The sequence below is a fragment of the Carettochelys insculpta genome, chromosome 27 (assembly GCF_033958435.1).
Source record: "Carettochelys insculpta isolate YL-2023 chromosome 27, ASM3395843v1, whole genome shotgun sequence".
Taxonomy (NCBI): Eukaryota; Metazoa; Chordata; order Testudines; family Carettochelyidae; genus Carettochelys; species Carettochelys insculpta.
Window position 1 is genome coordinate 7,293,855 of NC_134163.1, and position 14,949 is coordinate 7,308,803.

General features: G+C 45.9%; 1 protein-coding gene across 1 annotated transcript in view; it reads left to right on the forward strand.

The window, feature by feature from the left end:
* ELAVL1 (ELAV like RNA binding protein 1) overlaps positions 1 to 14,949 on the forward strand; it is an 88,668-nt gene that overhangs the window by 42,706 nt on the left and 31,013 nt on the right. Inside the window, exons 3-4 of the mRNA XM_074978104.1 lie at positions 9,217 to 9,320; positions 10,805 to 10,958. Of these exons, the coding sequence (XP_074834205.1) occupies positions 9,217 to 9,320; positions 10,805 to 10,958 (258 nt within the window). The remainder of the gene's footprint in view (positions 1 to 9,216; positions 9,321 to 10,804; positions 10,959 to 14,949) is intronic.

A 14,949-nucleotide genomic window follows, 5' to 3' on the forward strand; every position in this document is an offset into this window, starting at 1 on the left:
AGAAAATGACAAAATGGTCCAGGAGAATGAGGCAGTAACAGCTCCAGATGTGGCAGATGGAGCAGGCTCTCAGACCAATGAACGTCAATGACTCCCACCTCAGGCACAGGCCACAGGAGGCTGAGATCTCTGGCAGGGCTTTGATGATGACAAGCCCTTGAGGTAAGGGAAAATCTGCTGGGTGCTAGGAATAGGTGTCTCACTTCCTTGCGGTCTGTCCCCCGGTGGTGAAATTGACCAACTGCAAGCACTGTGTTGCTACCCTCCCTCAGGTTAAGGGGCCAGGCTCGAGTGCTTTGCCAAAAGTGACAGAAGAGGTCTTGTCCCTCCTCACAAATGGTGTGACTCTTTGGTACAACCACTGTCCCGGTACTGCAGAGGAAGCCGGCAAAGAATAAGCAAAAGGTGGCTTCTGTGAACACTACACTGGTGCTGGCAGCTGCTAATGCCAATAAGCTGGCACCAGCAAAGTGCACGAAAGCACTTAGCGCTGCCACTTCTGGCCTCTCAGTACTGGCAGCGCAGGGGGCCCCAGTACTCATGTCCCCCTGCCATTTGTCACAGTATATCACCACAGGGGAGTTCTCTGTCACCTTGGTACTGAGCATGCAACACTGGCCACAGCAGTGGTGCCGCCACCCAGCTGGCCATACTGAGATCTGTGCGTGGCTTCTTGTCACCCGTTCCTTCCCCAGCAGTTACCTCAACCTCTATAGCTACACAGACCTTGACCACCCAGTATTCAGGCACTGGACAGGTTGTAGCTTTCAGAGGTTGAGGATTATGGTGCTTACCCTTACTTACAGTTGAGGAGATGATCACTTGAATTCTCCACTCCCATCACAGTTCTCTCCCTCGTTGTCTTCCATAGGCTTGATGATAACACCACCCACCCCTCTCTCTGGTGATGACACCAAGACTTTTCAAGATCTCTTCACGGAGAGTCTCACACAGGCTCAAGATATCCCTTGTGACCCCAAGGGATACACATCATAAGCTGTCTAATGTCTTACACTCATCCACTACAAACAGAGTGGTAATACCAATTAATGAAGCCCTCCTAGATCCAGCCAGCTTTCTATGGCACACCCCAGTCTCATTCTACCCATATCAAAGAGGCTGGAGTGAAAGTACTATGTTTTCTCAGTGTGCGGAATTCTTCTTCACCCATCCACCCTCTAACTCACTGACAGTGGAAGCCATGAATCTGTGAGGGGTAGGCAGCAGAATGCCAGAGCCATCCCAGGCGATAGAGGGAAAGGCTGGATGCCATGGGTGGAAAAAGTTGTACTCATCAGTCAGCCTACAATTTTGCATTGCCAGTTATGGGGCAATGCTTGCAAAATACACACAGCATGCCGTTGACCAACTTCACACCTTCATTAAGACAATTTAAAAAAAAAAAATACAAATCCCTCATGAGAGAGGGCTCCCTCATTTTATGAGCAGTTTTATAGCCAGCTTTGGATGCAGCAAGCACTGCCACTAGGTCCCTAGCACCTGCAGTGGTAATGCAGTGCGTTTCCTCCCTACAACCATCCATTTTTTCCCAGAAAAGTTGAAGCCACCATCAAGGACCTTCCTTCCAGAATGTCTCAATCCTTCACAGAAAATACTAACATGATGCTTTATTCCTTCAAGGATTCACAGATCACCTTACTTACTCTGATCACCCAAGGGGTGGCTGTAAACAAAAACAATTTGGTCATACAGGGTCTGCCTTGTCAGTTGTTTTGAACATTTGGTCCATAGTTGGACAGCCTTGACAACTAGTGTGCTCTGGGACAAGCCACAAACAACCTTGAACTTAAGACTAGCAGCATTCTGCCCAGCATGGCAAGCCATCACCACACAGAATTGAGTCTTAGTGATTTTTACATCAGGACCCCATTCGTGAGTCCATCCTCATTCAAAATGCACAAACTTCTTCTATAGCTGGGAACCACAGAAGAGGCACCCACTAAGCACAGGGGCAGGGGCTTCTATTCATACTACTGCCTTGCACAGAAGAAAACAATCTATTAGAGACCCATACTAGATCTCAGAAATCTAAACTGGTATGTACTTCGTCAAAGATTCTAGATGGTAACATTAGCCACGATTATCCCTGTACTACAGAAAGGGGATTGTCTGTCCACTCTTGACCTACAGGATGCTTATTTTCATGTCTCCATCCACCCATCACACAGACAATTCCTCAGATTTGTGATAGTGAAAGAACACCTCCAATATACGGTGCTGTCCTTTGAGCTACGCACAGCACTAGTGGTTTTTTCAAAGGTCCTGGTGCTAGTCACCAAATAGTGAAGAACTAAGGGAGTAACCATCTTTCCCTACCTAGATGGCTGTCTAGTAAGGGGCCACCTCTTAGCTCAGAACTAACACAACAGCTGTAACCAGAATGCCATTCTTCGATCTGGGGCTATGCATAAACCTACCAAAGTGCACCCTGACACCAACTCTCACTCGAATTCATAGGGGCACTTTTGGATCTCCAGACAGCCACAAGTCAGTCCCAGCGTAACTGCCAGACAATGTCTGCATCTCCTTGGCCACATGGCAGCAACTAGCTCAGTTACAACCCATGCACGCCAGCAGATGAAACCATTCAGGCCCCATGTTCATCCACTGAACAAAACACTGAGTGTCCCAGCTACGGTCAGACTTCTTAGCTGGTGGATGCAGCCACAGAACCTATGCAAAGGGCATTTCCTTCCAGAGATCCTCCCCAACTATCTTGCAGATCACCAGCAACACAGTCCTCATGACGGACAATACAGCAACAATGCATTGCATCAACAAACAGGGCAAAGTACACTCAAGACAATTCTGCCTAGAAGTAGTACAGTTGTGGGAGTCGTTTATCTCTGGACAGCGCCACCTGGTGGCAGCGTGCATACCAGGAAGGAACAATATACTTGCGGACAACTGGAGATGCAATTTTCCTCTTGACTGTGAGTGGGAAATTAACAGATCCACCATCTGCCATGTCTTCCACAGATGGGAGTTCTGAACTGTGGCTCTGTTTGCTACAAGGGGCAATCCATGCTGTCTTCACTATTGTTCCAGACATGCAGTAGGCTGCAGTTCACTGGGAGGTGCATTCAGCATCACATGGAATGCACCTTCAGCATATGCATTCCCACCGGTTCCTGATTCAGAGGGTCATGGTCAAGATAAAGTGGGACAGGGCAGGGTTATACTACTAGCACCCAGATGGCCCATACAGACCTGGTTCTCCAAACCTCCTACAGCTGTCCAGACGTCCCCCATATGATCTTCCTCCCTTTATTCTCAATCTTAACCCCACAGAACAAGTCTGTCCGTCCGTCCCGCCCCCCCCCCGGCCCCAGCAGTCTGCTGTCTTGACTTCCATGTGCCCTTCCTGGTGGGCTGGTGAATTCAGAGCTGAGGTCTGAACAAAACTCATAAATAGGTGACCTTCAACAAAGAACATTTACTCAAAAATGGCGATGCTTCATAGCATGGGGTGTGTGTGACACACATACAAATCATTTGACCCCATACACCTATTCAAGACCACTCAGTCTTCACCCATCAAATGGTTCCTTTAATGGCCTCCACAACATCTCGCTAATCAAAGAACCTCCATTTGGTTTTCAGAGCCCTAACCGGCAAACCTCTGAGCTGATGGCCACCTTCTTTTGCTGCACTTTTCCATGAAAGTAGCTTTCCTTGTGGCAATCACTTTGGCATGAAGGGTGGAAGAGATTGGTGTACTACTGTCCAAAACACCGTATACAACCTTTCTCATGGACAAAGTTGTCCTCTGCACCCACTCAAAAATTCCTTCCAAAAGTACTTAACTCTTTCCACTGCAAAGAGCCAGTGTACTCATCTGTCTTCCCTAAACTGCATACCAGCGATAGGGTCAGAACCACAAATACCCCCAATGACCATCAGGCCTTGGCTTTCTACCTGCAGAGACTACAGCCATTTCACAAGTTTCCTCAGAGACTGTCAGAAGTTTGTCAGAGAAACTGGCTCTTGGGCTGTATAAGACTCATCTACAATAAGTTTAACAAAGAACCTCGGATGGGCATTCGTGCCTGCTCCACATGGGCAATGGCCGCCTCTATAGCCTTCCTCAGAGGCGTGTCCACTGACATTTGCAGAGCGGTCACATGGATGTCTGCTCACACTTTCACTCATCATTACAACATACAAACCTATGCTGACTCTCAGACTGCATTCAGCCAGTCTGTTTTGCTATCAGCCGAGGTACACCATCCAAAGGACTTACTTCCAAGCAATGACACTGCTTTGTAGGCACCTAAAGGTGGAGCACCCACGGGGACCCTCAGGGAAGGAGAGATTACTCACCCGGTCCAGTAACTGGAGTTCAAGATGATGTCCCCATGAGTGAGTGCTCCACCACTACCCTCATCCACTCTGCTTTGGATTCGTGCTTTCACTTCCAGATCAGAGAACTGAGGGACTGGATGACCAAATGCATGACAGTAGTGGCAGCCTTCCTATGCAGGCATGGGGTACACCTTTTTCCATACCTGGATGATTGGCTGGTCAGGGGTCGCTCGCAGTGCCAGGTCGCACAGCACATGCAGATGGTATGACAAATGTTCGACTTTCTCAGTCTCATGGTAAACGAGGCAAATTCGGTGTTGACCTCCTCAAGTCATGGAGTTCCTGGGGGGCCTTACGGGATGCTGGGCAGGTCAGAGCCTTTCTGCCACAAAGCAGGTTTCAGGCCATGGCATCTCTTATCCATAACTTGCTCAAGTTCCCCACCACGATGTCCAGAGGCTGCCTCAGGTTGCTGGGTCACATGGCAGTATGCACGTTTGTAGTTCCGTACACCAGGTTGCAAATGCGTCCCTTCCAACTGTGGCTCGCCTCAGTGCACTGACCTGTCAGACAGCATAGACATGTTTGGTGACGGTCCCACCATGGGTGGTGTTAACCTTACACTGGTGGCTGGATGCTCGGTTGGTTTGCATGAGAGTCCCCTTCAACCCCCACAGCCCTCCCTCTCTCTAGTCACTGATGCCTCAGGCTTGTGGGAGCATCTGGGAGAGTGCCAGACCCAGACACTGTGGAGCAAGGAGGAGGCCCAGCTCCAAGTAAACGCTCAAGAACTCAGAGGTGTCAGGCTTGCCTTCAGGGTGTTCCAGGACAATCTAAAGGGTCAGTGCATAGCTGTGAGCATAGAGAACACCACAACAATGTACTGTGTAAACAAGCAAGGGGATACACACTGCTCTGTGTCACAAGGCCCTCAGGCTTTGGGAGTTTTGCATTCAACATCAGATTCTCCTGAAAGCACATCATCTACTGGGGGCGCACAACTCCCTGGCGGACCATCTCAGGAGGTCTTTGATGGACCATGAGTGGTTGCTACACTTGGACGTGCTATATTTAATTTTCCAGAAGTGGGAATATCCCTAAATAGACTTTTTCACCTCCCGTTTCAACACAAAATGCCAGACGTTTTGCTTGTACCAGCATCAGAGCCTAGACTCCTAGGCAGATGAGTTCAGCATTCACAGGTCAGGTCCTCTGCTTTACTCCTTCCATTTGGAGCCACTCATCCACTGGACCTGACTCAGAATTCGATCAGACCAAGCATCGGTTATCTCGGTGGCCCCATCATGGGCTTGGCAGCACTGGTACTCGATCCTCTTGGAGCTGTCCGTCTGCGGCCCAGTGGAACTCCCATTACACCTGGACCTGTTGACACAGGAGGAGGGGAGACTGCACCAATCCAGTTTTCAAGCACTATGTCTCACAGCATGGAAGCTCCATGGCTGAAAGCCATGGAGCTGTTGTGCTTGGAACCTGTGAAAGACGTGTTGTTGAACAGCAGGAAGCTCTCCACAAGGGCAACATATGTAGCCAAATGGAAAAGATTTTCTACCTAGGCAGCTCAGAAGGGGTTGTCCCCAATGCAAACTCCAATACTGGTTATTCTGCACTGCTTGTTCTTGAGTCAGGAAGGGTTATCACTGTCCTCTATCAAAGCAAACTTAGGAGCTATCTTGGCCTTTCACCTTGGGCTGGGTCTGTCATCAGTCTTTTCAGACCTTGTGGTAAAAAGGTTTATGAAGGTCCTGAAAAGGGTCAGACCGCAGGTGCAACCCCGTCTATCGGTGTGGGATCTCAATCTGGTATTGTCAAGACTCATGCGAAAATGATGAGGCCCATTTTATTTGGGAGGTGTAGCAGATTGTTAGAAGTTAGAATCATTTGCTCTTTAGTGATCATGTAAGGTGTGAAATTTTACAATAGTACCTTTTTTTGGGTTTAGAGACTGTTGGTCTACCTAAGTGTGTGTTTGTCGTTTTGCTGGCCAATGTGTACAACTTCATTAAGAATGTCAAAGCATGTTTACTTGTGTATTAAATAGCCCTGAATCATATATAATTAGTGCAAGCACTCTGCATAATCAGTGAATCATTATACCTTTTGAGATTCCTTCTGCTCTGTCATTACTCTTAGTTCATCTCTTCTACTTCCAAGTAGCAGTACATGCATACAAGGAAGCTAATCAGTGCTGAGAGTCCGTTGCTATTGTTAGGTTATCCAAAGTAGATATTAGAAAGATGGCATTCTTTTGCTGTATTCAACTTTTGAAATAGTCAATTGTCTAATTTCCCTTAGTACTTGGGTCCTGGAGGGGTCTCGCACTGGGACAGTATTGAGGGGAGAGTTTTTCCTCTTTGTTGGGTGAGGACTACTTTTGAAACCAGCCTGTGTACCAAAAATGGCTATGACTCAGAAGAAGATCCTCTGGGGAAACTTTCTCATCCACGTTTTCTCTCCTAGTGACCTAAAACCAAATGGTTTATACCAAAGCAGAGCTTTTAGACTGTCTACACTAGGTTAGGTCAAATCTAGCAGACAGCCTTTAAAAAACAGTCAATTTTTCTAACCAGTTAGCCCACACTACAGGATCTGTTCTGCTAAGTTTAAGGGTTCCTGAGGTTGACTCCTAAGTTTTGTACTCTTGCTTTGTATGGAGAGTAATGCCAAAAGCACTGCATGCACACAGCTGAGGGCCCCTTGAATAGCACATTAACATGTCGGGGGACAAAGTGCCAATCCTCCATGCACATCTCCAGAAACTTCTCAGACAAGTAGTCTCTCTAATTACTTTCGCAAGGTTTTTGGGGAAGCCTGCTGGATTCAAGCCTCCACAGTAGGACACCTTTCCTCTCCAAGCCATCAGTAAGTAATTTGGCATCATTACACCACAGAGCAGTGCAGAATACCTATTGGCCTTCTGCCCACATTCAGTCAGCATCTGTTCCTTATTAGTGTTGTTGTTCTAAGGAGTCTGATGTCTCCCTTTAAAACTTAGGGGAAGGAGCATTAAGCTATTACAATAACACAAGGTGCTTCAGTATGCCTGGAACACCTCCCACCCTTCACTTCCCTGGGATCCTGTGGGAAGGGAAATTTTCACTGTCCCAGTTGGGGGTTGGAGAGAGCACACAGCACATACACAGCCACAAGGAGGAAGGCATGGGCCAGACTGCCATTCCTGCCCCCTCCCATCCCTAGGCCCGTGGTGAAACACATGCCTTACCGTGACTGGAAATGAATAGAGCCAAGCAGGTCCATTATGATATCTCGGTAGTACCCTCTGCATAGAGGAAGCTTAAAGCGAGAATTTTTCCTTGCACCTAACACATCCCAGTTGCGTGCCACAGAGGCTCTTTCATGAAGTTCCTGTGTGTGTTGTAAAACTTCTCATCTACAATAAACGTATCATCCTAATGTCTGACATTCACTTACGTTTTGTTGGAGTGTGCCCAAGAGTGGGCTTATTGACCACTGTGCTTCCTTCTTCCCCCATCTGTTAGACCAGTACAGAGCCAAAGGACAAAACAGACGTGGGAAGATATGTTTCTAGAGAACAGCAAGCTGCTTGCAGAGAGAGGGCACAGTTAATGAGTGGAAGAGAACCATACTGGAGGAGGGGAGGGTGAACTGGGAGGACAGGAGAGTGCTCAGAGTATCGAGTCCAGACCCAGGAGATGTGGCAGCTGATGGGGCAGCAAAAAAGACCCCGAGGTGCCTGGTAAAGGAGTACAGAGGCCCACTGCACACAGTGGTGAACCATGTGCCCTCTTCACCATGTTTCTTACTCTTGTCCCATTGGCACCCTGGAATGTTAGGGGAGGGGAGAAAATGTCCAGGGCAGCCTTGCATTCCGTTCCTAGGGTTGCTTCTTCGAGCAGAAAGCTGACATTCCGCCACCTGTGATGACAGAACACCTACTCCCCCAGTCCCTACTGGGAACTCCTTTCTTGTCCCCTGAATAAAAACAATAAATCTCACAAAAAGTGTCTCCGCTCGTGTTGTATCTGTGGGAGCGCTTACAAGAGTTACAGGTCAGCACACATCATACTGGGGTCACCTCATTAAGAGCACTAGATGTGACATGTCATTGTCTGGTCATTCATAAAGCTGTTTTTCAAAGGCTGCTTGGTTAGATGTGAATCCTTGCTGTGCTCTCCTTAGTGCTTTATTGGTCTGCACAATGGTATTGATTACCTTGGCTACCTGGTTTACACCAGCCACCACTGTAGATTTGCCCCGACTGGTAACTGTCTGGTGTTGAAAGATTCCACAAAGCTATTTCCGCTCACTTCTGAACAGTTAGGATGGGGTCTCATTTTGGTAGTGTTAGCCTTCAAGGCAGGGAAGGCAATTCTCAAAGTCCATGAAAATGGCCTTATGTATGCAGAAATTTTGTAGCTGTTGCTGATCATCCCATACCTGCAGAACCATGCAGTTTCACCAGCTCCAGTGGAAATGGCATTCCACTGTGTAAAAAGTATCAAGTACCCCCAGCATCTTCCCTTTCCTCTTCTCCAGTGCTTCACATTCCAGTATGTCTTTATCCCAGGTGACAAAAGTTGCTGATTTTGTGATTGTGCATGACATCGGGTACTCAAGTCATTGTTTCAGACTTGAATATTTTGTTGCGGCTCCCCGTTTGCATAGACAAGTGTCTGAAAGGGGCAAATGTCTGATGCATTATATCAGACATCCTATACAATATGTGACAAGCCTGAGTAAGTTAACCTGTGGTTGTTAGAATATTTAAGTTTGTGGGTGTTACAGGTGAAGTTTTATCATCTAAAGACTTTCATTTATTACATATTTCACTTAATTGCAACCGTGAAACCCACTTCATTAGGATTAATATAAAAATGTTCTTTTATGCAGGACATAGCTTAGGCTATGGCTTTGTGAACTATGTGAGTGCTAAAGATGCTGAAAGAGCAATAAACACGTTGAATGGCCTGAGACTTCAGTCAAAAACAATTAAGGTAAAAGCGTGGCTTTTAAAGCTTAATGTTTTAAAAGTGTAGCATACATACGAAACAGTTAACTGGAACTGTGTCTTCTAAAACTTTAATGCATTTTCCTAATAAGTTGTCTCCCTAGTTCCTTTTAGACTTCTGTCTGCCTTGCAAGGTTAAAAGTTCAAGTATGAATGCTTTTGATATAATATCTTGAATAACTTAAAGCAGTGCTTCTTTTGATGTAAGAAAATATATGAAAAGCTCAGCTGCTGAGATGAATTATTTTGAAACTTCTAATTAATATTGTTTCATTATTGTCTTTAAAATTGGTTTGAGAGATTTTGGACTGATTTTTCATAAATGCTGATAACCCAGCAGCTCCCACTAAAGTAGTGGATGGATTGCTGAGTATTCAGCACTTTTTTTCTTCTCTAAGTTCCCAAACTCTCCATTTTCTTGATGATCCCACTCTTAAAGCACAATGGCCAGCCCACGTAGGTGGCTTATCAGCCATTTGTGAATTATGTTGGTAACTTATATTGGAAATTCCTATACATCTGTGACTCTTTAGACTCCATGTTCAGATGAGTATTTTGGTTTTTGTCATTTTGCTTTTCTTAGGTGAATTCTGTGCTTCAGAGCACATCAGAATATTGTAACAATGTATACAGGGGATAGGTGCAGCAGAATGAGCTGTCAAACGCCTAAGCTTTTGTAAAAGCTTTATTTCAAAAATTCTCTCTCTCTCTCTCTCCTTCCCTCCATTTTTAGAGCACCCATCCCTATAGTGTCTAGGTGCCAATTTTCATACTCCTGGTGTACATAATTAGTGGCAGGTCATGGGTTCTATCCCAATGCCATGTGTGACGACTGTGGTGTCTGTGCACAGTAGGTAAGATTATTCCAGATTGTTGCCTGGCTTTTGGATTGAACTCATGTGAATCTCAGGTATTCATTGAGCTCTGCCTTAAAACAAGGGAGATGTGCACAATGTATATATATTATTGTCCTGAAAAGTATAGTCTCTCAGCTCTGCTGAAATGTTTGCTTATAACTTTTTCTGTGGAAGGCTTGAAAAGAGGTTTAAAAGCTGTAATTTTGCTCGTAAGCTGTTGCTCACTCAGGTGCTAAAAGCGTGAATTCATGTAATGAGTTCTTCAGCTGGTAAGCTCTGTGCTTGAATGTAGCTACTGGTTCCTCACAGGCACTGAAATTATTACAAAATACACAGAATGATACACAACTAAGGGGCTGCTCAATATATGTCAGTTAGCAGCTAGGCCCTAAAATGGCCATGCCACTTGCCAGTAGAGTCCAACTGTGAAGAGGATTATGTATCATTTTTAATCGAACACAACCACTTTTGTCTCTTACTTTTCGTTTGCTGGCAATCTTCTTCCTTTTAGGAACATTGTCAGTATTGCAAAGGAAGCATTTTAGGTGGGTGTCTTTATAACAGAGCAAGTAATTCATGTAATTTCATACTGTGAAAAATAATTCTTTTGAAGGTTTCATATGCTCGTCCAAGCTCTGAAGTAATCAAAGATGCTAACTTGTATATTAGTGGATTACCCAGGACAATGACTCAAAAAGATGTAGAAGATATGTTTTCACGGTTTGGCCGCATCATCAACTCACGTGTACTTGTGGATCAAACTACAGGTATGCACAATGTTAGATATTAAACAATTGACTGTACAGGAAACCTAAAAATATTCTTTCAAAAATTGATGCTTAGTTAATGTTTTATAACATGTTCAGAAACTAGTTAGTTTAGTATGGATCACTATGTCAACAGAAACACACACTTGGAATGGTGAACATCCCTGTGCTGGGAGCTTTTCTGAAACACAACTTGGAGTCTATTTTGTAGACTCTATGTTCTGTACATTGGGAATGGTGTTAAAACAGGATTTGCTGTACTGGATCAGGTCACTGGTCTGCCAAATTCATTCTTTCCCTGACCAATTGTCCATGCCTGGTGCTTGACACAGTGTGTTACTCTGTCTGATTATGCAGTATTTTATCACTGTAGGACAGTGGTTCCCAAACTTTTCAGCATCATGCCCCACTTCTGACTTTTGAGAGACCTTCATGCCCCTCCATGTCCTCTTTACCGTCATCCAACCCTCCTTTTAATTAAAAAAAAAAATTGGTAATTTAAAATAAACAAAAAAAAAATTTGGTATAAAAACGTTATTTAAAATTAAATATAAGCACAAATAGTTTTTCTTGACCCCTTGTGGGTGCCTGGTACAGCGCCAGGCGGCCAGCTGCCAGAGCTGCCTGCACCACCCGCCTAAGACCTGCACTGCCAGAGCTGCCTGCACTACCCGCCTAAGACCTGCACTGCCAGAGCCAGCCACCCACCCTGCCTCCAGCTGCCTGGAGCTAGTTGCCTACCCCAGGCACAGGCTAGCTGCCCGAGCCGCCTGCCAAAGCCCTACGCTACCCAGCCAGCCACCTGCCTGCTAGTCCAAGCCGCCCGAACCCCACATTGCTGCAGCCACTTGCCCGCCCAAGCCCCATGCTGCTGGGGCTAGCTGCCAGCCTGAGCCACCTGAGTCCTGCGATGCTGGGGCCAGCCCCTCAAGCCCCATGAGTCCTGCAAGCCAGCCAGCCACCTGAGCCCCACAAGCCCTGTGAGCTGCCCACCCAAGCCCCTCTCCTCCCCTCCCACAAATTCAGGCACCACCAGCCCTAACACCAGCCCCGTGCTCTTACTCCATCCCCATTACCTAAGCTAGGCACCCCTAGCGCCCCCCCCTTATCTGACTGCATCATCCTTCCCGCCCTGCCCCACACTCCCTCACCTTAGCGCACAAGTCTTTGCCAGCTGCCTGCTTTTTATAGTGGCTGTGGCCCATCATCCGTTGAAGATGGCAGGGGCCAAGAGCCAGAAGCAAAGGGTGGGGGGAATAATGGGGGGGGGGGCTGGGTTGCTTCACTCCCCTCATAATTTCTTCATGCCCCCCAGTTTGGGAAACCTTGCTGCAGGAGATCTGCTTGCAACCTGAAGCAGAAGATTTTTATTACCTTTTCTTTACCTTTCCACAAGAGAGGCAGCATGGTACAGGGTATAGGACTGGGATTCAGGAACCCTGACTTCTTTTCCTAGCTCTGCACCTGATCTTGGGCATGTTGCTTTACTTCTCTGTGCCTCTCTTGATTGGAGGGGTCTTGTCAGCTGTGGCAGACACCCCACTTGAGAGAGAACTCCACCTTCAGTGCAAGAACATCAGAGGTGGTCATGTGGTGTGCTAAAGTTACGTCAATCACACATGCTCTGAGTCTGTGCTGCTGACCCCGGCAGCTGGACAAGGTGAAGCAGGGAAGCACTTTTCACAGGCAAATATTACTTAGCAGTAAATCCACCCTATTATTTTATGTAAGAGAGTAACATCATACCTTACACTTATCAACTTGAAATTGTTCTGTCATTGTGCTTCATAATTTCTCCCTGCACTTAAATATATGAAGTTTCTCAGTCCTTTCCAATTATTAACCAACAGAACTTAGGTCAACAGCTTCAAAACTTGCCAGGTATTTACTTTGTCATTTCTGAAAATATTGAATTAAATTAGAGTGGAAAAAGTTAAGATAAGAGTTGTTTAGTTGAACACTTAGGTCAGGAATTACCAAACTTCAGGGTTGCTCTCTCAGGCTGCTTCTATTCTTGCACCCTCCCACTGGAGGTGGCATGGTAATGAGGCAATTCAAAGCAGGCTAATGAGGTGCTAATGAAATAAATGCCCCACTTTGGCATTCCCTTACACTGATCTAGTTTTTTGGGAGAAAAGGATTGTCAAAGTTGCCCGCATCTACCCTGTCAATCTGCAATTTGAAGTCTGCACTTCAAAATTTGTGCAGCTGTCATTATGCTAGTGAGGCACTGAATATGCACATAGCACCTCATTAGCCTGCTTCAAATTGCCTCATTACCGTGACACCTCTGATGGAAGGGGGTGAGTGTGGAAGCAGCCTCAATCTTAATTCTGCCTGGTTGTATATGTATTTTTATGTACAGTCTTCGTATCTTATGTAATCATTTGTCGAATTGTGCGGTAGAAAAACATAGTTTCTTCAAGTTAAAATATACAGTATGTTCCAGAAAATCCATACACATTTATGAAAGACATAAGTATACTTCTAACACCATTGCTTTATTCATTGTGTACTTGTGTAAAATGTTTTACTTCTTTTAATAGAACATTCTGTTCACGTCTACACTACCCCTCCTTTTTGGGGTAAATGCCGCGGGTCAGAAATGCTAATGAGGCACTGAATATTCCTTTGAAAGGAAACCCCATCTACATGGCTAGTTTTCAATTCAAAAGCAGCACTTTCAATGCTTTGGGTGGCTGCCATAATGTAAATGAGGCACTGATTATTCATATCAGTGCCTCATTAGCATTTCTGCTCCAATCCAAACAGGAGTCAGTTTGCAATGATTCGAAGTAAGATTTTCCCTGCTGTTGCCAGGAGGGAGATGCCATGATGATTTCCACAGTCCGACTTTGCACCCTTCTGGAAAAGACTGATGATCGGCATGTCTCTGAAATCTTGTGGCATCTGCCACCTGTCCCAGATCTTGAAAATCAGGTGGTGCTGTTGGTGGAGCTCTGGCCCACCTTCTTTGAAGAGTTTGTTGGGCAATCCATGTAGTGTGGTTGCCTTGTTGCATTTCATTGCTTTGAAGGCAACTTGGCCCTCACTTAGGGTAGGAAGTGTTGCAAGATCATCTTTAGACATTTGCTGAGGGATTTGGTGAAAGGATTCTAGGACCACACTGGAGGAGCAGCTGAAAAGCTCACTATAGTGCTCCCTCCAGTGAGAAGCAATGGCTTAATTGTCTTTCAAGAGCTGGGTACCATTCTTTGATCTCAGGGAACTGATTCCATGGTTTCTTGATCCGTAAACAGCTTTGGTAGCATCGAAGAAACCTGTTGTATTGTTGATGTTTGTGAGATGCTGAAGTTCTTGCACCTCTCAGTCCACCACTTGTTTGTCAGAGTCCTTGTTTTGCATTGGACTTCTGCCTTGGCATGCGATTGTGTCTTCATTGTGTGATTGATGTTGCTTTGTCAGGCCCTAAAGCCTTTTCCTGTTGCCTCAGTCAGGTGTTCTGTTTCCACATTGTTTTCATCAAGCCAGTCCTGATGCTTCCTGGTGTGGTAGCCAGTGGTTTGTCCACAAGCTCCTATGATGGCATTTTTAAATTACACCAGTGTCCTTCCACATCTTCAGGGTGTACTGTCAGCAGCTTCCTTTGGAGCACTATGTGGAATTCACTTCGTCTGATAGCGTCCTTCAACTTTGTACATGATCTTTCATCAGATCTGTTTCCTCTGACTTCTACGTTTGGTGGCAGTTCTAATTGCCGTGGTGGATCGAATAAGGCAGTGATCAGTTCAGCAGTGAGAAGTCCCAGCAGTGATCAGCACTAGTCATTGCATGCATGTGAAGGACATCACGCTAATCCTGAGCACGGACTGTGACGTAGCTTATGAGGTGCCAGTGCTTCAACTGAGAGTGTTGCTGTTAGGTCTTAAATTTTTCTGGCAAAACAGAGTTTGCAATGACTAACGTGTGTTCCGCACATTTTGCAAGGAGGAGTACTCCTCTGGAGTTGCTGTTGCCAACTCCTTCTTTC